Below are 19,479 nucleotides of genomic sequence, written 5' to 3' on the forward strand. Positions count from 1 at the left end.
AACAGTAGTGGGGGTATTATATTTTATTGACCTGAAAGCAAAGACAAGATAGAGACATGAAAGATCTTATATCTGAAAGGGTTTGAATTTCAAAGAGGTGTAAGAACAATGGAACCTGAGATGAAAGGGAAGAAAAGGTATTTTAGTGTTGGGCTGTTGAGCTGGAGCTGTGAGATGCAACAGCTGGAGCTATAGCTAGAGCTGTGGCTGGGAGAGGATGTAGTTTGAATCAACCATCCAGTCAAGCCAGAAAAGTCTTGGGCTGCAAAAAGCAGTTTTATTCTGAAGTTTGGTTTCCCACAACAGAGTGGAAGAGTGTTACAGGTCATGTGGTATTCCTTTATTAAAGCTACAGCAGTTTGCCTTGGGTAATATTATTGGGATTTTTTTTTATATTTAAACATCTATAAGGGAATCTTGCCTGGAAGGTGCTTACTTGTGGATCTGACCAAGTAGAGGGTCATTTTGGGAGAATGTGTTGTAAGACTAAGATTAACTATGTAACCGTAATCTTGTGTGCCTAAGTTAATAAAACTTTTACGTTTAATTTTTTAAATCCCAAAAGTGTTATTGGACTTCTTACTGCCGAGATCAGTAAGTCTTCTCATTTTCAGAATACAAAAAAAAGGGTAAGGTCCGTAAGCCAAGTTTCCCTCTGGGATTTGGTTTGTGCAACAACTAAGATTGGCTGTGGTCAAAACAACTGTTTGTGGGAGCTTGCAAGGGGAAATTAGCTGCCACGTTTCCTACATTAACGGCAATTACTATACTTCAAAAAAGTACTTCATTGGTTGTAAAACACTTTGAGGCACCCAATGGCTGTGAAGAGTGCTATATAAATACAAGACTTTCATTTAGTTATCTATTCCCTATCTTGTAACCCATTATGAAGAAGCTTACTAACAAGCATCTATGATGTTGTTCAATTAAGAATTTATATAGCTCTAAATATTTGTGCTCTAATATAATTTGAGTAAAATGTTCCTATTTAAGGTGCAAAATGGCAATATTAACACTTGGAGTACAGTGATCATGCAGATATTCATATAAAGCCCTGTCAAGGTAAAGCTGCCCATTAAGGAGTTACATTCCGCTCTACCCATCTCTCTACTAAGTGAAGGCAATGCGCGATGTAGTACTAGACTATACAAACCACATGATTCCACATGACTGTAGCCAGGGAAAAATTTGGGGAACTGCAAATTGGCCTCAGTGCCCTTAGCAAGAAAAGGACATGATAATCCAGAACTCTGGCTGAGAAAAAGTGCAACATATGGATGTCCTCTGGGATAGAGTTGGGCTTCACTATTGGACCTATAAGGCTGAATGTCTTACCACCCTTCAGCTCCTACATGGGTCATGTAGAGGAGGACTGCAAAATCCAATGGAACAATAACCTAACAGGAATCAACATCTTTGGGAAAGGGTAGGGGGCAGAAATTGTATTCTACATTCTTTATGATATACTCTCCAGGAATATTTGAAAAAATCATTAATTATTACACATATACATATGTAAAAGACCCACTCAACTTCCTCACACAGGCAATGGCTTCACATGCTATAGTCTTGTTTACTGAGGTAAAATGGAATCTAGTTTCCATTAGCTCAATTTTCCCTCTATTTTCTAAAACTGATTTACACCCAGTATTAGTTAACGGCATTTTATCTGTTTCCAAGATGACAACCTTAGTAAATCAGTCCCATTTTCAGAATCAATTATTTGTCTTATACCTGCTGACATGACAGCACACTTAAAACACCTCTGCACCCCAAACCATAACACAGCTCTGCTTCTGACGACTACTTACTCCAATGAGTCGACGCCGCCTGCGAGCATATGCAGGTGATTGAGTGTGGTGATGGAGGTAGTGAGGTGGCGTTTTGCATGATCAAGTTGTTTAATATCACGTGTGATTTCCTTGACCTAAAGAAGAGAGTTTCAAAAGGTCATCCCCAGCCAAACTGTTTTCTAAAAGTGCACCATTTCTTTTGAGCCAATATGGGCCAAATCACATTAAGGCTGTGCAACATTATCAATTGCAATCAAAATTCTTAACATTACAAAGTTCATAACAAAAATACAAATGCAGATTAGTGCTGCGATATTCACTTACATATTTAAAATAAGCTGTATTAAGTATTCTTTTCAAGAGCTATCTTTACTTCAAAAGCTCAGTTTCTTCAATACTCTTTTCACCTTCCTCCTGAACTTTTCAGTATACAAATTAGTGCTTATATTTCAACTCTTTCTTGGACTCGAACTCAAGTTCTGTCGAAGGGTCATGAGGACTCGAAACGTCAACTCTTTTCTTCTCCGCCGATGCTGCCAGACCTGCTGAGTTTTTCCAGGTAATTCTGTTTTTGTTTTGGATTTCCAGCATCCGCAGTTTTTTTGTTTTTATCTCAGTATACGAAGTCTAATATGTCCAAAGCCCTTCTGCCTAAATCCTGCCCTGCACTATTTCTCACTTACTCATCAGCTCTGGTCTTGCTGGCCTATACTGGCTCCAATTGTGCCAAATTCTATGCAAGTCCTTCCATTGCTTTATGTGGCACCCAAACCCACCTACTACATTTGCAACCTCCTCTGCCTCACATCTTATGGTGCTCTGACTTTGGGCTGCTGCGCATTCCCCTCTTGTGGCACTCCTCAAATTCTGACATCTTGACCCCATCTTCGGGAACTCCCTTCCCAAGCCTCTTTGCCTTGTGACTTCTTTCCATACCTTAAAAAAAACCGTCCCCAAATCGATTTTTCTGATGGCCATCTTAAAAATACACCATTATCTTCTTTTTGAATTCCCCTGTTCTTAAAATATGTTTCTCACATTTGACTCTAGTTCTACTAATGGAGCATTTCATTCTTAAAACACCAAAACAATCTCTTCAGCACCAGACATACCATCTGTTCTGATTTCTCTGCTTTGTCCTTAATGTCTTTAATCTTGGCAAATAGCTGCTGAATGGCTTTTTGTGCTTCTTCCAAGGCCTGTACAAGAAGAATGGTAAAAGTTGAGGACACAGTTATTGAACAGAGATGGGGGCAAGCCAGAAGTGAAAAGAGCCAATGGCATTTCCTCCAACTCTGCTTTAACAATCATTCATCATGCACTTAAACAGAGCTTGGTCAGTAAAATAATAATAGAAAATAGCAAAAGATCTAAACATTTGAGATGTTGAGTCTGCATCAAGAATCCACTGGTGTTATTGTTCCAAATTCAAGACCAAATAATTAAAGTTTCCTTTTTCAAAATTATTAGAACCAACTATCTGTTCCTGGCAATTGTGCACCCAGTAGTATATTCTAAACAATCAGCATCCTGCATTATCCACATCCAGTAAAGACTGAGCATTATTAACAGGGAACTTAGTTGTTCACTTCCTTAAAATTTCATGGACCATCACGTTTTGAAGAAAGCATTTCAGGGATCCTCAATCTTTGTAGTCTTTGGTGCTCTCTTCCTCAAAAGGTGGTGTGAGAAGACTCTTTGAATACTTTTTAAAGCAGAGGTAGATAGATTCTTGGTAAGCAAGGGGGTGAAAGATTATTGGGGGTCGGCAGGAACGTGGAGTTGAGGTTACAACCAGATCAGCCATGATCTTATTGAATGGCAGAGCAGGCTCAAGGGGCCGAGAGGCCTACCCCTAATTTATGTGTTCATACATTATATATTGCAGCTTCAACCTGTACCTATCAAAGTTGATGTCTGCTAATAATGTGGTGTTTGAAACTCAACTGTCCATGATAAACTTAAAAAAGGCATTGACTACAGAGAGAATGACATTTCAGACAGATAGATCAGAGACTATAGTTTAAGCAACTCAAGTGATTATTACAATTGACCCAGTGATGCAAAAGGTAACTTTTTGCAAGGCAAAACTTACTTAAAATTGAAAGGCATCATAATATTATGTATTGTACAATTAAGCAGGTTTTCTACTGCAAAAACAGTGCTTCAAAAAATCTGAGAACAATATTTTTCCTTCTTATCCTGTACAAAGTTGATCTGATAATGGTGTTTTATAGATACAAAGAAAGCACTTGTTGGAATTATGTCTCAATGGAGAATTGGTGCACTTAAGCATACAATACTGGCAATATTCCTTGCTAAACAAATTCTCAATGTTACCAAGTTACAAATAGCCAAATAATTTTCTTGTTCAGAAAAGGCTATAGTGCTTGCCTCTAACACTGCTAGTGGTAGATACGAATGTTCAAGCTTTCAAAGTTCTGGCAGTGACTGTGAAATTAGGGCTTCAATTTGGTAACCAAAACTGTTTTTTAAAAAACAAAGCTTTGTGGTTTCAGGCTGCTTAATGTAGGAACTGCAGCTAAAGGAGCGAAGAGAAGAAATGGAAACATGTAATCTCAATCCAATCACAGTGGATATGTGCCATGCAAAGTAAGGCAATTCCTTGCAGGGAAACTTATAAGAAAAGCAAGCACCCAGGGAGGACTTCAACCTTCCCTTCACAAAGTAAAGTGCCTCTGCTTACTACTACTCCACCAGAGCACTACTAATATTGGAAATTCTATTAGGAAGAGGCTTTGAGAAAATTCAAAAGGCCTGGTCACCATACTGAGAAACTATAACAGGTACTTGTCTTGCACTCAGGCAACTGCTAGTGGAGAAATTACAGGAGAAAATCCACATCCTGCTATCTGATAGCCACAGCTATTTACCTTGTTCAGTTCTCCTAGATCAGCATCCAATGGATGGAAAGACACATGCAATGACAAGTGTAATGACTGGTATGCTCACTTGAGACCCTACATGACTGGGCTCTACAGCCAAATCCTACCAGACTGGTAAGGTCTCCAAGAACACTGCTCAAGTGGAGTTCGTGAGGTAAACTTGGCTGGCAGGGACCCTCTGACTTGGGCGAATACTCGACACAAACACAATAAATATGTATGTAAATAGGCGTATATCTGTAGGTTTCTGAATTGAAAGAAAAACAGAATTGAAATGTTTCTGTTAAGTTTGGTACATTAGTACAAACCAAAACAATTTCAAAATATAGTTTTGGTAATGAAATTCAGCACCCAAGGGGTTAAAAGCAATTGCCTGAATTTCCAATATCCTCTTGCTTGGCTGAAACTGAATCTGCAGCAAATAAAAAAAAAAATCCCATGGCTCGGTTTCAAATTTCTGTTATTAATTAGCTGAAATAATTTTTATTTGATGTTATTTACATTTAGCTGCAGTGGTCTAATTGCTGACAGTCCGGCTTCCGATAGTGTCTGAGTCCAGAAAGATCACTGAGCAGAGTCCTTTTTAAAACAAAAGAAGCTGAAACGGTGATCGGTGAAAAACGGATGCTGTTCCTTTCCAGTCTAAACATGGTCAACCACTACTTCAGAATTCAGACTTCCAGTGGCTTCCAGGTTTGGAAAAGAAAATTCTCTTCCTTTTTCTGTTGCTTATTCATGGAACCCAATTTGAAATGAATCAGAAATATCTTACAATGCTACTCTTTACTGCAAAAGCACAAAACATATCCACTACCATAGTCAGTGGGGAGGAGTTCTAAAACTTCTAAAAAAAGGTACTCACCACCACCCCCTCAACAAAAACACACAAACTTTGAGGGGATCCAGTTACTATATATTACTAAGTATTTTAAGGGCACAACATTATATTTCACTCTTTGTGGCTGAATGGACTTGTCCATGGAAACATATTGACAAAATTAACTCCCTTCCTATGAAACATAAAGTTAATTATTATAGGACCTCAAGTATACCCAAAATGCACATTTTGAACAGTGACCAGGAATGTCAACAGCTAAGGCCAGCTGGCTGTGGAATTCAGCACATTCACAAGACCTCAAACCCAGATGGCTGTCACTCAAACAACAAGTAGTGCTGTTGTGTCTCGAATGCTAAATCACTAGTATTAGACATGTGTTGTTTATTGAAGGATTCCAGAGAAAATGGCAAGCTTGTGATCTGAATCCATATTCACAAAACTTTCATGCAGGATTAAGTTAACTTGCTGATAAGAAACTAAATGTAAACAAAGTCTCACTGTGTTGATAGTGATTAGACAGGCATCCATTCAAAGTTTTGATGTTTATGGACCAAAACAAGATTTCATGTAAAAAGCCTATATTGTGACACCTGCTACTTTGGATAATGATATTTCAAAAGAACATGTATGATCCCAAATATTTCAAAAATGAATTTTCAAAATGGCATATTTCTAACAAAGTTCATGAAAAAAAAAATATACTTATTTTAGCTATTGTCAGGGGCTAGTTGAAGATCTGCCCTTTTGAATCCCAGCCAGATAAAAGAAACTGCATTAACCACACCTTCGCATGGCCAAATGATAAATAGACATTCATTCAATGTATGCATCAATTAGACTTTGCAAATTCATCTATAGAGTTACTTAGAATGTAGAGGGCAGGAATAGGCCAACTGGTCCACATCATCTAACTACACCAATACCACCTTGGATATTCTTCCTAATGTCTTCCAAAGATGACACCGCTCAAAAAGGGACACCTTGGGAGTTGGAACAACTTCATTATCCAAAGCAGCAGTAAGATCTGGTAGGTGTAGCCAAGGACACCTAGGTCACTGAATGGACTAAGTTATATTTTTTTTTTAAATTAAGCATTGGAAAATAAATGGTATATTTGGCAAATCTAATCCAACAGCAGGTCAGAATGCTGTTAACCTTTCACATGATTCAAGGATTATCATGCGATTATGGTGACAGAAATGAAGCACTTTTTGGGGTTGGTTCAAATTAGGCTTGATTGACAGCTTGTTTTGGCATTCAATGGTTATATAACTTTGTTTTTCTGTCATTTTCTATAAGTATTTTGCAGGCTGGCTGATTCAAATTGGAGGATGGTCATAGCCTTTGAAGAAAAATAGTTAGACCAGATAACTTCTGTACATTATGTAAGGAAAGTGCCTATATCATACTTTAGCACTGAGTGGCAAACTATTTACTAATTTTGCTAGATATCAACCAGCTAAGCTTACTACTATATTACGATATGCTCTGTTAATGCTAATGTTCTCCTAATCTTTTATTACTCAAAAAATGTATATAGTGGTTAAAGCAAAAGTCAAAGTCTAATATAGTGTTATTCTAGCTTCATCTTAAGGGAAAGAGGAGAATCAATTGAATGCATGGGATAAAACTAGTATCTGCAACTAAAGAGGTTTTCTCTTCATTCCTTAGCCACACTCAAATTTCCCTATTTACCAGGGTCAGTGAAAATATAGAGGAAGCAAGAAACAAATATGAGAATAGTCTGAACCACAAAAGCCAAACTATTAAGAGCAAACAGGAGAAACTAAGACCTCAACGGTTATTACTGAAGTATCAGAAAAGACCTCCACAGCCCAATAATACAGTGATTGGCCAACAAAGGGCAATCAAATCTCTCAGAAGGAACATGGGGACAATTTCTTTTTAATATGTCTAGTTCACCTTCCATAGTGTTGCACACAGGAAGTCAAAACCAAATGCAATCTTCAGGTCAAGCAGAGTTAGAGGCTGTGGTTTAATTGGACCAAGGCACATTGACATAATCCAGTCTACATTTTAAAATCAACCATTATGTCCTTACTTTTACGTAATATTTCAATTTGATTTAATTTATCATTAAATAGTAAAAGTTATAGCCATTTGGGAAGTGGCCAGAGTTGACCAGAACATAGAAATTCCTCTGCAGTACAAACTGGGGAGCTTGGAGATGCAAAACTCAGGTATGACAACTCTATCAAGTTTGGAGCTGGGGGTAGGTGGGTGGGTGGTGGTGGTGGTGGTGGTGGAGGAGGAGGTGGTGGGCAGAATTCCAGCACGACAAGTTGACATAGTTTTATTAAAAAGGTATGCATTGAAATTTATAACGGAGGAAGTTGACACCAAAAAGTGACAAGAGGAAATAAGTGTTGTACACAAAGTGGATGCAGATGTAAGAAATGTAATATATTATAAATAGATAGATGCAGTATTCAACCATGAATCTCTAATTCCCCCACAACCATTTCCAGTTATATTCGGACCACCATCATAGGGTAACCTTGGTTGGAATCCAAAAACAATGCGCGCAATTTCACAGCCAAAGGAATCCTTGCATTCTTAAGTGCCAACAGATTTTATGTACAGCAGTCTTCATCATTGCCTCTGTGTTACATAGCAAGTTGAACAACATACACCGTGCCACAGCCATGCATAAATATGTCAATTTGTACCAAGAGGTTTTTGCCTGTTGCTAGGTGGACAAATGAAGGTTTTGATCCCAGGCAGCAGATAAATTTGTGCCGGTGAAAGTGATAAATTTGGATTAGAAAAGTAAGGATAGCTAGCAAGCGACATTACAGGAAAAGCGATCCAAAATCCTGCAGGCATGTTTGAAATCTGGAAAAATGGCGTAGACTGATCAGCAAATAAATGAGACAAGAAGCTTGAAAAGTGAACCAATTCTCACAGACCCAGCCCACAGCAACAAGAAACGAGACACACAGATTGCAGAGGCACAGACAAAAAACTGCTCATCCCCCGGAGCGAGTTAGCAGCCTCCACAGGTGCAGAAAGAATGCTGAGTAAAGACAGCAGTGCGAAGGAGTACTTAACAAGAATCCACATCAAAGCAACCAACTAAACAGAATACAAGATGCATAGTTATGACAGGAAAAAAGATTACGTTGTTATATGCTTTAGGTTATGCAATTACATTTCTATCAATTTTAGTTACTCTTATATTTAGAGATTTTAAAAGTTAACCACATTAGTCGCATGCTACATGATGTGTGTAGCTTTTGGTTTGAAAAGAAGCAACCTGCCAACTACAATAGCAGCCTTTGATTGTCAACAAATCACTCCTTACACCCACCACCAATTACAACCTAGGACAATGGTGGTCAATGAGCTACTAACCACTTGTTGCTAATTGGGAACTTAGATGTGACTAACTGCATTCCTGACTATTAAATTATAAAATGAGTGATGGACACCATTGTTGGACTTTTATCTCAATACACACATTCCCATGCACTGTTTCTACACAGGACCTTTTTGTACATTTGTCTGTTAATGTGGAGAGAGAAAGCAAAGCGCACGTGTGTTTATTTGATTGTTATATGTGCTCTACTTCCTCAGTTTCTGTTTGTTGATTATCCTGTTAGAGTGTAACACGAGTGAAAACACTATATTTCAGTATCTTGGAAACCCACACCATGACATGGAGAGGGGAACTGTCATCCTGGTCAATTAGACAATCAGTATAATCACTCTGGGCTATCAAAGGAAAGCAAGCCCAACTAATAACAAACAATTCCATTGGAGTAGATTTCCCATTTTTGCTGAAACAATCATGGTTACTTTCCTCAAGCTGCTCTCCCACGCCTACATACATTTACTTGAGTAGGCAAACAGGACCTAGGCTTAATGTTTCATCTAAAACGTAGCCCCATCTATAGTGCTGCATCATCTTAGGAACACACTGAAGTGCCAGATGAGATAACATGCTGAGTCCATGACCTTCTGACGCAGCCAGGCTTTGTTTCTGTTCCTGCACGAGACTTTCCACTCTGTCCTGGCCTAGCTCCAATCCTGCTCTGGATGCTGCCGAATGCTCTTTGCTTTGATGGGACACACTTGCTTCCCATGGTTACTGCCTCTGCTCCCCTTGACCCTCAGAACTCCGATACCTTCATTCACCGCATTGAGCTGGGTTGGATCTTCAAGCTCCAGCTTTCAATCCTGTCCATTCCTTACTGTCTTACGGCTGTTACCAAGGTTGAACCTCTGCAGGCTTATGGTCAACTCTCCTCCTCAGCCCTCTGATTCCACTGGACAAATTCTACTAACACTTGTACTGATAACTCAGCCCCTCAATATCTTGGATCTGCTCCCTCACTTCAAATCACTCAAAACTGGACATTTACTTGTGGACTGCTGCAGTGTGTTGATTTACCTCCAATATAAAACAATTACATTTCTATCAATTTTAGTTACTCTTATATTTAAATATTTTAAAAGTTAACCACATTAATCACATGCTACATGATATGCTTTTGGTTTGAAAAGAAGCAACCTGCCAACTATAAGAGCAGCCTTTGACTGTCAACAAATTACTCCTTACACCCACCACCAATTACAACCTAGGACAATGGTGGTCAATGAGCTACTAACCACATGTTGCTAATTAGGAACTTAGATGTGACTAACTGCATTCCTTATTACTTATTTTAAAACATTTTAAAAGCAAACTTTAAATATTCCAATAGGTTAGACTGCTGTAGATCCAAGGTACTATACATGATCTCCAGTGTTATGACTGTCCTCTCTCCTCCTCTCCATGAAGCAGTTCTGTTACCTTAATAGTATTCATTAAAACATATTATATATGGTGCACTTTATTTATTGTACTACACAACTATTTAATCTCTCATAAGAAAATGTAGCTGTTCTGATCTTGTAACTGTTTATCATTTCCTCGTCACTGAAGAACGGCTTATGTTCAAGGAACTCCAGGTGTTTTGCTAAAATGGGACACAACACACAAACTGCCAATATATCTGACTATTTCCTGCTTATTATTTTTCTCCTCACCGATTTTTTTCCCTTCCTTTCTAAAGGAGTCCATTCATTGCAGGAGAGTGGTTCGACTAGTGCTGGGCATCTTGCAATTCATCTGAGAATCCCAACAGTAAGCATTAGCTAGCTCTTCATTCATGACGGGGGGCATCATGGCTAAACCCAAAATCCTACACTTGTTTGATGGGTACCTATCCAGAAGGGATTGTTGGCTAACCGGAGGAGGAGGAGGAACATTAACCAGTTTTCCCCTCCTTAACCCAGGGACATTCAGGTCTAACATCTCCAGCACCATCCTGCTGCAGAGCTAACTTGGCACAGACTGCAAGTTAAACCAGGGGACATCTTGATCTGCATGACTAGCTTATTCATTTGAGGAGCTTTTTGAGCCATTGTGGAAAGTTTTTTTTTTATAGTGCACCATTTCAAGTACACTCTACCAACTGAGAACTGCATCCGCTGTAGTCTCAGGAAGGGTCAATTTTACCTAACCCACCTGGAGAGAAACTGACAGGGTGGATTGGTTGCCCATCTTACACCTCGCCCCATTAAAACAAATAACGCATTTTTTTTTCATAATGCACTTACAGTATGTTGCTTTAACTCAAAGTTATCTGCACAAACTTTCACATGTAAAAAAAACTATGTTTAAGGAAAATAAACTTCTTTGACACCAAGATGGTCAAAAAATAACAACCTTGATCTTTAATTGCAGTTGGGGAAGGAATGCTCCTTCCACTGTGTGGAAAAATACTTAGTGAACACTACAGAACCAGTGACCCAGCCTGCTCAGTGTGCACAGGAAATGCATTCCACTGAGTGGGATTTTCCACATTCTCAAGGTAAAGGAGCGAGACAGCCACAAGCCATAACCAACACCTAAGAATGTCTGACTATCACGCTTCCACTTCTGACTGCAGCACAAAAATAAAGCAATCCCTTCTGTTCTTAATGTGCATCTGGGTATTAAGAAACACGCAGACAACCATTTTTTTTCTGGAATTATTCACAAGATGAGATATATTTGCTCTTACTCCCTGTAATATTAGATCCCTCGGTACAAACCTCTTGACCTTCTGGTTTCCAAAAGCATTAAATTTCTTGCGTTCCTGCATGCCACATACTCTTCACTATGTTGTTTGGAATCTACTTCCAATTTTAAATGACTGGGCACTTCAAAGAGCCAGCCATTATAAACACCACATTTTCCAGGAAAAGAATGATACCTAGAGACAAAGAATTTTTTTTGCAAGTCTAAATATGGAACATTTCTTCCAACCAAAATCCGATTTCAACCCCACTCCCCAACAACTGTCTCCACTTTACTGCTCTTGCCATTTCCTACACTGTCACTGTGATGATTTAGATGGGCAGGAAGTATAAAGTGTAGCCAGGCAGCAAGGCTTTGGTAAGGGATAAGGTGTCCCAGTGAGCGAAGAGCAAGTTGCCAGCCTTGAAGCAACTGACCTGAAAGCCACTCAGCCCCACTTCTCTCTTTCCATCCCTTCCTCTGCTGCTCCTCCCTCTTTCCAAAAAAAAATCAATGAAGCTAACGTAATTGACTCCAACAGGCAGCCTCCTCACAAACTGCGTGAGATTTCAAAGAAATATAAATCAAAGGAAATTTCAGTAACCTTGTACTACAAAAACAGACCCACTCCCTGTTATCCTAATTTATGAATTGGAACCTGCACTGAAAATAAAAGCCAACATGCAGCCGTCAAGAGTATCAGATTCAGAAGACACATCACAATTTCGTTTGCATTGGCTACTTATACCTTAGTTGAAAATAAAGTCAAATTTGTATATTTGTTCTTCGAGATAATAGGAAGAAATAAAAACCTTTACTTTTTAAAAAAAACTACACAGATCAAGTTATTTGAAGTTCAGATACAGCAAGCTAGCAGAACACATTTGGCTTTAGTTAATTGTGAAATTTATGAAGAAGGCACACAGCTTCTTGATAAGTAAAAACTGTATGTACTGCGGAGACTCAGTAAACTTTGATTCCAGGGCTCCTTAGAGTTAGATGCAAATCAATACTGATTTTCCGACATTAAGCTGCACTATTGAGTTCTGACTGTAGGAAGCCACTTCTACAACCGTGGTACCCAACGATGAACCAGTCTGACCAATCTCTGCTCTGAACTGTTCAGTGCTATTTTTAATATATCTTTGTGATTTTTTTTTGTGCTCAAGGCGGATATTACGAACCACATGTGCCCAACATGCATTAATGTTGAGGTATAGCATATGTCGGACACAGGGTAAAGTGCTCCATAATTCCTTCACATAGCCGAAACCTAAATTCAGAAAAGGATATCATACTACACCACTTATATTTCTAGTCATCTGTGGTTTCTCTGAATGAGAATGTTAATCTGTTGCCAAACCGTGCAGAATTATTAGCAGTTTTGGGCTATGCACGTGTACCCATTAAGCTCAACTAAAGTCATATCATGATGCATCTTGCAGAAAAAGGAGACTTTCACCCTGTCAATTTAGCTGAATTAAATTCTACTGCCAGCAATGAAATCAGTGTTTTAACTTGCTCTACTACTCGGTGTCCTGGCTTTTATGAGCAATAAGAGCCATCAGTAAGTTGCTATGATGTGATCACAACGACATCTATCCTGTAGGTAGATCTTGTAACTTCAAGGCCTGACGTGAACAGGACCTTTACATCAATCACAAAGAGAATGAAGTTTCCTGCAGTCATACCAGGTTCCCCTGCAAAAATCAGTACCATTGTCTTCTTGATGGGGAGGATGTTGGAGAAAATTGGCTATCTTCATTTTTCAAAATTAAGATTTATGTAGAGAGCTCAGAGACTGGAAATCCAAATTATATTTTCTAATTTCAATTTGTAATCAAAATTCTAGTGCATTACAAATAACTCAGATGGACTACATTTTCATACCACAAAATATTCACACCACTGTATTATAAATGTCTCGTATAAGGAGAGTACTTTTTCACCCTCCCTCATCCTCTGTGGTCTCCCTACATTGGACACCTTTGTCAGTAAGCAGATACAACCACAGCTATTCTCCTCAAATTTTCCCTAAATACCCGTGAGCAAAACACCAGGCACTGTGGTAATACAACACTTGGGCAGATTAATACTCTAACATAGCAAATGCATTTTAGAATGAAGCATTTTAAAAATTAGAGAATATTTCAACAATGGTCAATTTAATTACACTATTTCTAAAAATGCTCCATGTTAACCAGACGCTTCTGTGGGGCTCTGGCGTTTACAAGAATCATTAGCGGAAAGTAACAGGGTGTTAAGAGATGTGTTGAAAGAGTTGCATCCATCTTGTCAGCATTAACTTTATTTAAGTAGCTTGCCATTATTTTACTCCTGTTATACTATTGTGCAAACTGGTAATTTAACTCAGCAGTTTTCTTATTTCCAAATTAGATTCTTTAAAAAAAATTTGTTTTCCAGTTAGGTGGCTTATCACAACCTTACAACTGAAAGGTTTCATGAAGTTTTAATCCTTGTATACAACATTTAAAAGTAGCATCTGTCTTTCATGAGAAAGCTCAAACTAAATGCTAGGGTTACATGCAGTAGGTGGTCTTTGGACAAAACAATACAGACATGCTCTTGTACATGCTTCAGGACACTGGATATTCCTCATGTTGGATACTTAATTCAATCATTTGGCCAAGATCACAATATATCAAACCTTTAATTATATTACTTGATTGTTTGATTTGTAAATTTACTGCCCAATGCAGAACTGTGCCATACGATACAAGAAGTGTCATGTTAAAATGTCAGTACATGCCCAGTTAGCTGAGGTCAGCTGGCATTACAGTACAATTGCTCCCAGGTACTGGGCATAGGTACGGGGTGAGTGCAAAAATCCTCTTTCACGATCACTATATCACTATCCACTAAGTATAACTATAAGCGCAAGTATGCAAACATAGGATAGTGACAAGTGAAGCTTGGCTACGAAGTGTCAGCTATGGCTCAGTGGATTGCACTCTTGCCTTTGAATCACAAGGGTTGAGAGTTCAAGTGCCATTTTAGAAATTTGAACATCAAATCAAGGCTCACATCCAACATATTAAAGGCGTTCTTTGGATGAAATGCTAAAACTAGGGCCCGTCTACCCACTCAGATGCATATGCAAAATCTCACAGCACTCTTTCAAAGAGAGTTCTCCCCGGTGCCCTGACTATTATTTAACCTTCAACCAACACCACTAAGTATTGCTGAAAAAATACATTTTTTTGGGTCAAGCTTTTCATTTGCACTCAGCAGGGCAATTTACAAGAATAGCAAATGTAAAGGGAACAACAAATTATACTGTATGAAAAGAGAAAACTGATTGGTTGACAAGTGGACTCTGATTAGTAGAGGTGTTGCCATGGAGAATGCACAGTTGATGGTGACTGACAGTTAACTGCCAATCATTGTTTCAAATTTAAACCAGACAGTTTGATTCTGATTGATCAAGGCATTGCCCTGAGGAAAGAATCAACAAATAACTATCACCTATTTTGTCACTTATTATTCATGCGCCACTAAAACAGCTTATGTAATCATTAACATCATGCTGTTTGTGGGAACTTGATTGCCAATTTGGCTTCGGTGTTTCCTACATTACCACAATAACTACACCACAAAAGTACTCTGTTGGTTGTAAAGCACTTCTAGACATACTGAGTTTGTGAAAGGCACTACATAAATGAAAGCCTTTCCTTTTCTTACTGAAGTTTGTCAGTCATATATTTGTTGATGTGGTATAAGGATCTGCCACATAGAGGGTTAATGTGGGACTGAATACAGTACTGCCTACACAGTGATGACCTGCAGCCAGGGTCAGTCTAGTGTTGGGCAGAGCCATGCATACCAGCAAGCATGAAGACAGCTCCTAGCTTTTACCCTTTACTGTATATTTGTAAATAGTTCTAAGAGTCAATAAATACTTACAGTTAATCAATGTATGATTACAAAGACATCTTCAAAGCTACCAAACTGTAACCAATATCCTACAAGGTGGCAGCTTGTGGAACTTGCAGAGCCTGCCAAAACCACCAAGCTTGGGAAATCCCTTTGTCTCCAAGTGAACGACGACACCATTTTGAAATTCAGAAAGCTCTTAAAGCAGAACCTACACTTAAAAATGTAACCATGGATAAGAATTCCACAATTCCAAATCAATTCAAACTAATCCAGGGCCCATATCAGTCACATAATTGGGGACTTGGGAGGAAATGTTTCCTAAGATACAGCATCACTTCAGGTTCAAAAAGTCAGAAGCAGAGCAGGTTAACACACTGCTTTACTCGTAGGCCTGATTGTGGACGATATTGTCGTAAGACAGGAAATCAATGAATCATCTACTAAATTTGAAGTAGTACTAAAATCTTTCAATGATATTTTAATCTAAGAAGCAAAAAATACTCGAAAGAGCTAAATTTAACAAGTGAGTCCAACACCCGGAGAGCCCATTCAATGATCTGTACAGGATGGCAGAAGGTTGCAAATACAGATCAGTGGTAGGAGTAGAAGCAGATGATGCATTCTCTGATCTCATGCAAGCAAAGGAAGCACTAACCCTGAAAAAGGCAATCAGAACTCTGAGCAGCAGAGAACAATTTTAAGGGGAGAAAATAAACTGTGGTGCTGAGGCCAATCCACAGTTCAGCTAGCTAAGCAACAAAAGACACAGGGACACTCCAGGCCAAGAAAAGCAATACCTGAACCAACCAGCAGAGCGACAATGCCAATGCTGCGGAACAAAGCACCCCCAATGGGCGAGATCAATGTCCTGCAATTTCAGCCCAATGCTTTCAGTGCAACAGGATTGGACACTACAGCAAACTATGCAAGGCAAAAACTCTGAAATGCACAGCTCCGAACGGCCTTCTCTCTTTGTGGAGCAGGTTTGTCCGTCCTCGTTACAGCTGCCGGAAAATCTTCAATGGTCAGACCATCCAGTGAAGGAAGTAAAAGAGAGCGACCAGCAGTCCAATACGCCTCAACCTCTGGCTCAGATGACTGTACAACGGGTCAACATTGCAACCACTGAACAAACGCTGCAAATCCCAGCCAGCTTGCCAAAGCCACAAAAGGTGCTGGAACCTGGTAGCAGCCATCTATTGCCGACAGTGAAATGCAGAGGTGAGGGTACCACTAAACCTCATTCTAGTCACAGGAATGCTCATACTCCGGCACAGAAGACATTGCCACAACCCACATGACAACCGAAGAAGTGAAAAAAACGACAAGGAGATGAGCACAATGTTCATCTACCCTGCAAGAAACGAGTTTGGGTAGCAATCACCGATCAGCACAACAGTTGAACCGACCAAAAGAATGGAAGAAAAGGATGAAAACATACCCAGATGCCAGAACAATCTCCAAAACTACAGGAAGAACCTGCAGCGATAAAGCTGACCACTTCTCCAATAGTAGTGCGAACAAGATATGGAAGGGTTACAAGGCCTCCAGACCACCTGAACCTTTGAATTCAAGGACTGGAAGGGAGAAGATGGAGTACTGATAATGTAGTAATGACAATGTAAATGTATGACAGTAGTAACAATGTAAGACATAAGGTAAACTATAATCACTTTAAATACATTGGATAAACACTTGGGGGGGAGATATAGCTTAAAGATCTGGCACATATAGGGTTAATGTGGGACAGAATACAATACGCGCACACAATGACTTAAGAGAGCACATGACCCGCACCCAGGGTCAGTCTAGTGTTGGACAGAGACATGTGTGCCAGCATGTATGGAGTACAAGCTCCTACCTTGTACCCTTGACTTTATATTTGTAAGTAGTTATGAGTCAATAAAGACTTACAGTTAACCTATGTACGACAATGAAGACTTCTACAGACCTACTAAACTGTAACCAACACCCTACAATAGCTGACATCAAGAAGGGCGAGCTTACCATTCATTTTAATATTTCTAACTTACAGTTTTGCAACTTCACCAATAGAGGCATTGTATACGTTTGATGAAGGCTGAAGTACATGGTCACCTCGGCCCAGAAAGATTGAGGATGGAGATATCGACTTCAAGGGAGGATTATCCCTGCTCACCAGTCTATTGGATTTCCCTGGGAAGATTGGCCCCACTGAACTCTACAATGATTTGCATTTCCCACAGGGATTTGCCACAATGCTCTTCTGTATGCAGGGATTTGTAGCTATACTCTCTTGCAGCAACTCAGACTAATTTATCACAGATTGACTGAGACATGCTGCACATGGTGACTAACACACCCTTCTCTTGACAGAACTAACACAAGAAGGATTTACCAGCCCTCAACACCAAAATAGTTGATTTGCTTTAAAAGGTTTAAAAATACACAAAAGTTTCAAATGTCGCATTTTAATTTCCTAATAATCACTTCAATGTTAATTTGTCCTCACAAGAGATGAAATGTCTGGTACACGAGTTTCTGGGGCAACAGTTGAACTCCTCTTCACCTTTAACCTATAATTTCCATATATCCATTCCAAAAGTAATGGTATTAGTGACAAACACTCGATATGTCAACCACCACCATCTGGTTCTTATTCACAGCAAAAACATAATCTACAATAGACCAAACTGAAAAGGTGGACATTACTCTTGATGGTTTCCGAATCCAACTTCAAAAGACGTGTCACCAATAGGTCACGGTTGCAATGCACTCAGTTTAGAACTTTTGCTTCAAAACATGCATTCCCGGAATGTTTCTCTCACACTCTCAGTCAAAAAATATTGCTTCAATTAAATTAAATAAAAATATAATTTAATCTGGCCTCTACAATATCTTAAATGAAAAGCAAGTAATATGACTTTAGCAAAATCATCTGAAAACAAAACGTGCAGCAGCCACAACAGGTGAGAGGGAGTCTTTAAAAAAAAAGAAAATATTCAGCCCAAACCTCTTACCAGAAAGCATTAACTTCTTGTGGTTGGAAATTTTGTCAGCCAATAAAAAATGGACCTTAGGTGATTTTGCATTGAAATATGGAGGAATTTTGAAGCAATTATGAATTTTAACTTTTCCAACAACCATCCATTTGCAAATCTGCAGGTTAAACACATAATATTTTATATCTTGTTTTAATCACAATTTGAGCCTTACACTGACAATGAATAGCATCATTTCTGTTGCTGATGGACATCATTACAGTGAAGAGCTCAATGCAGATCTGATCTGCACATGTTAACTGCCAAAATACAATTGCTGCCAGCTATGTGTTGAATTGCTCCAGTTTGTGATCCTTCCAATCTCCTGCTCATTATTTGCTGGAATGAAACCGAGATTGGTTCCACTTCAGTTCTATTCCCACTCTCCAGTCTGCCTCTTTGCACCGCCAATGAAGCTGTTAGAGTATTGCATGATGAAGCCACTGGCTCCTCACAGCCTCAGCTCACTCCTTTCTGAAACTATAAAGGCTCCAGTTATTTCCTGTCAGCCTACTGTAGCAGAGTGCCAGGGCTGTGGATATTTCCTTGTAAGAACATTACCCCTCATTTATATACTCCATTCAACTGTAGGGCATCAGAAAGAAACAAAGAAATCGCCAGCAATAAAGATGTGTTGCATCAAATACAGGAAATCAAGTGACAAGTTATGACCATTTTTAGCTCCAGGCCATTCCTTCCACAGTCCATATAAATCTTCCCTCGTGAACCTTACCAAATTTAAATCTGAGCAAAGTTTCACCCAAATTCTCCAAAAACAGTTTATTATAACACAAGGACAACTATCTTATCTTACATCCTATATTATGCATTCAACACCCCCAGATACCACATTTGGTATAATATTCCTGTGGTCCCAGCAGCTCAGGAACCATTGTATTTCTCTGCTTGTTAATATACCTTCATCTTTACTTATCCTCCATTCTGTTTATTACTATGA

General features: G+C 39.1%; 1 protein-coding gene across 2 annotated transcripts in view; it reads right to left on the reverse strand.

Annotated features, from left to right (window-relative positions):
* The window catches only part of vps53 (VPS53 subunit of GARP complex), a 267,763-nt gene that overhangs the window by 193,398 nt on the left and 54,886 nt on the right, over positions 1-19,479 (reverse strand). For both annotated transcript variants that reach the window (XM_041197224.1, XM_041197225.1), the window contains 2 exons: positions 2,906-2,992; positions 1,812-1,927 (listed from right to left, as the gene is read on the reverse strand). In XM_041197224.1, the coding sequence (XP_041053158.1) occupies positions 1,812-1,927; positions 2,906-2,992 (203 nt within the window). The remainder of the gene's footprint in view (positions 1-1,811; positions 1,928-2,905; positions 2,993-19,479) is intronic.

The sequence above is a fragment of the Carcharodon carcharias genome, chromosome 10, assembly GCF_017639515.1.
Source record: "Carcharodon carcharias isolate sCarCar2 chromosome 10, sCarCar2.pri, whole genome shotgun sequence".
NCBI classification, from domain to species: Eukaryota; Metazoa; Chordata; class Chondrichthyes; order Lamniformes; family Lamnidae; genus Carcharodon; species Carcharodon carcharias.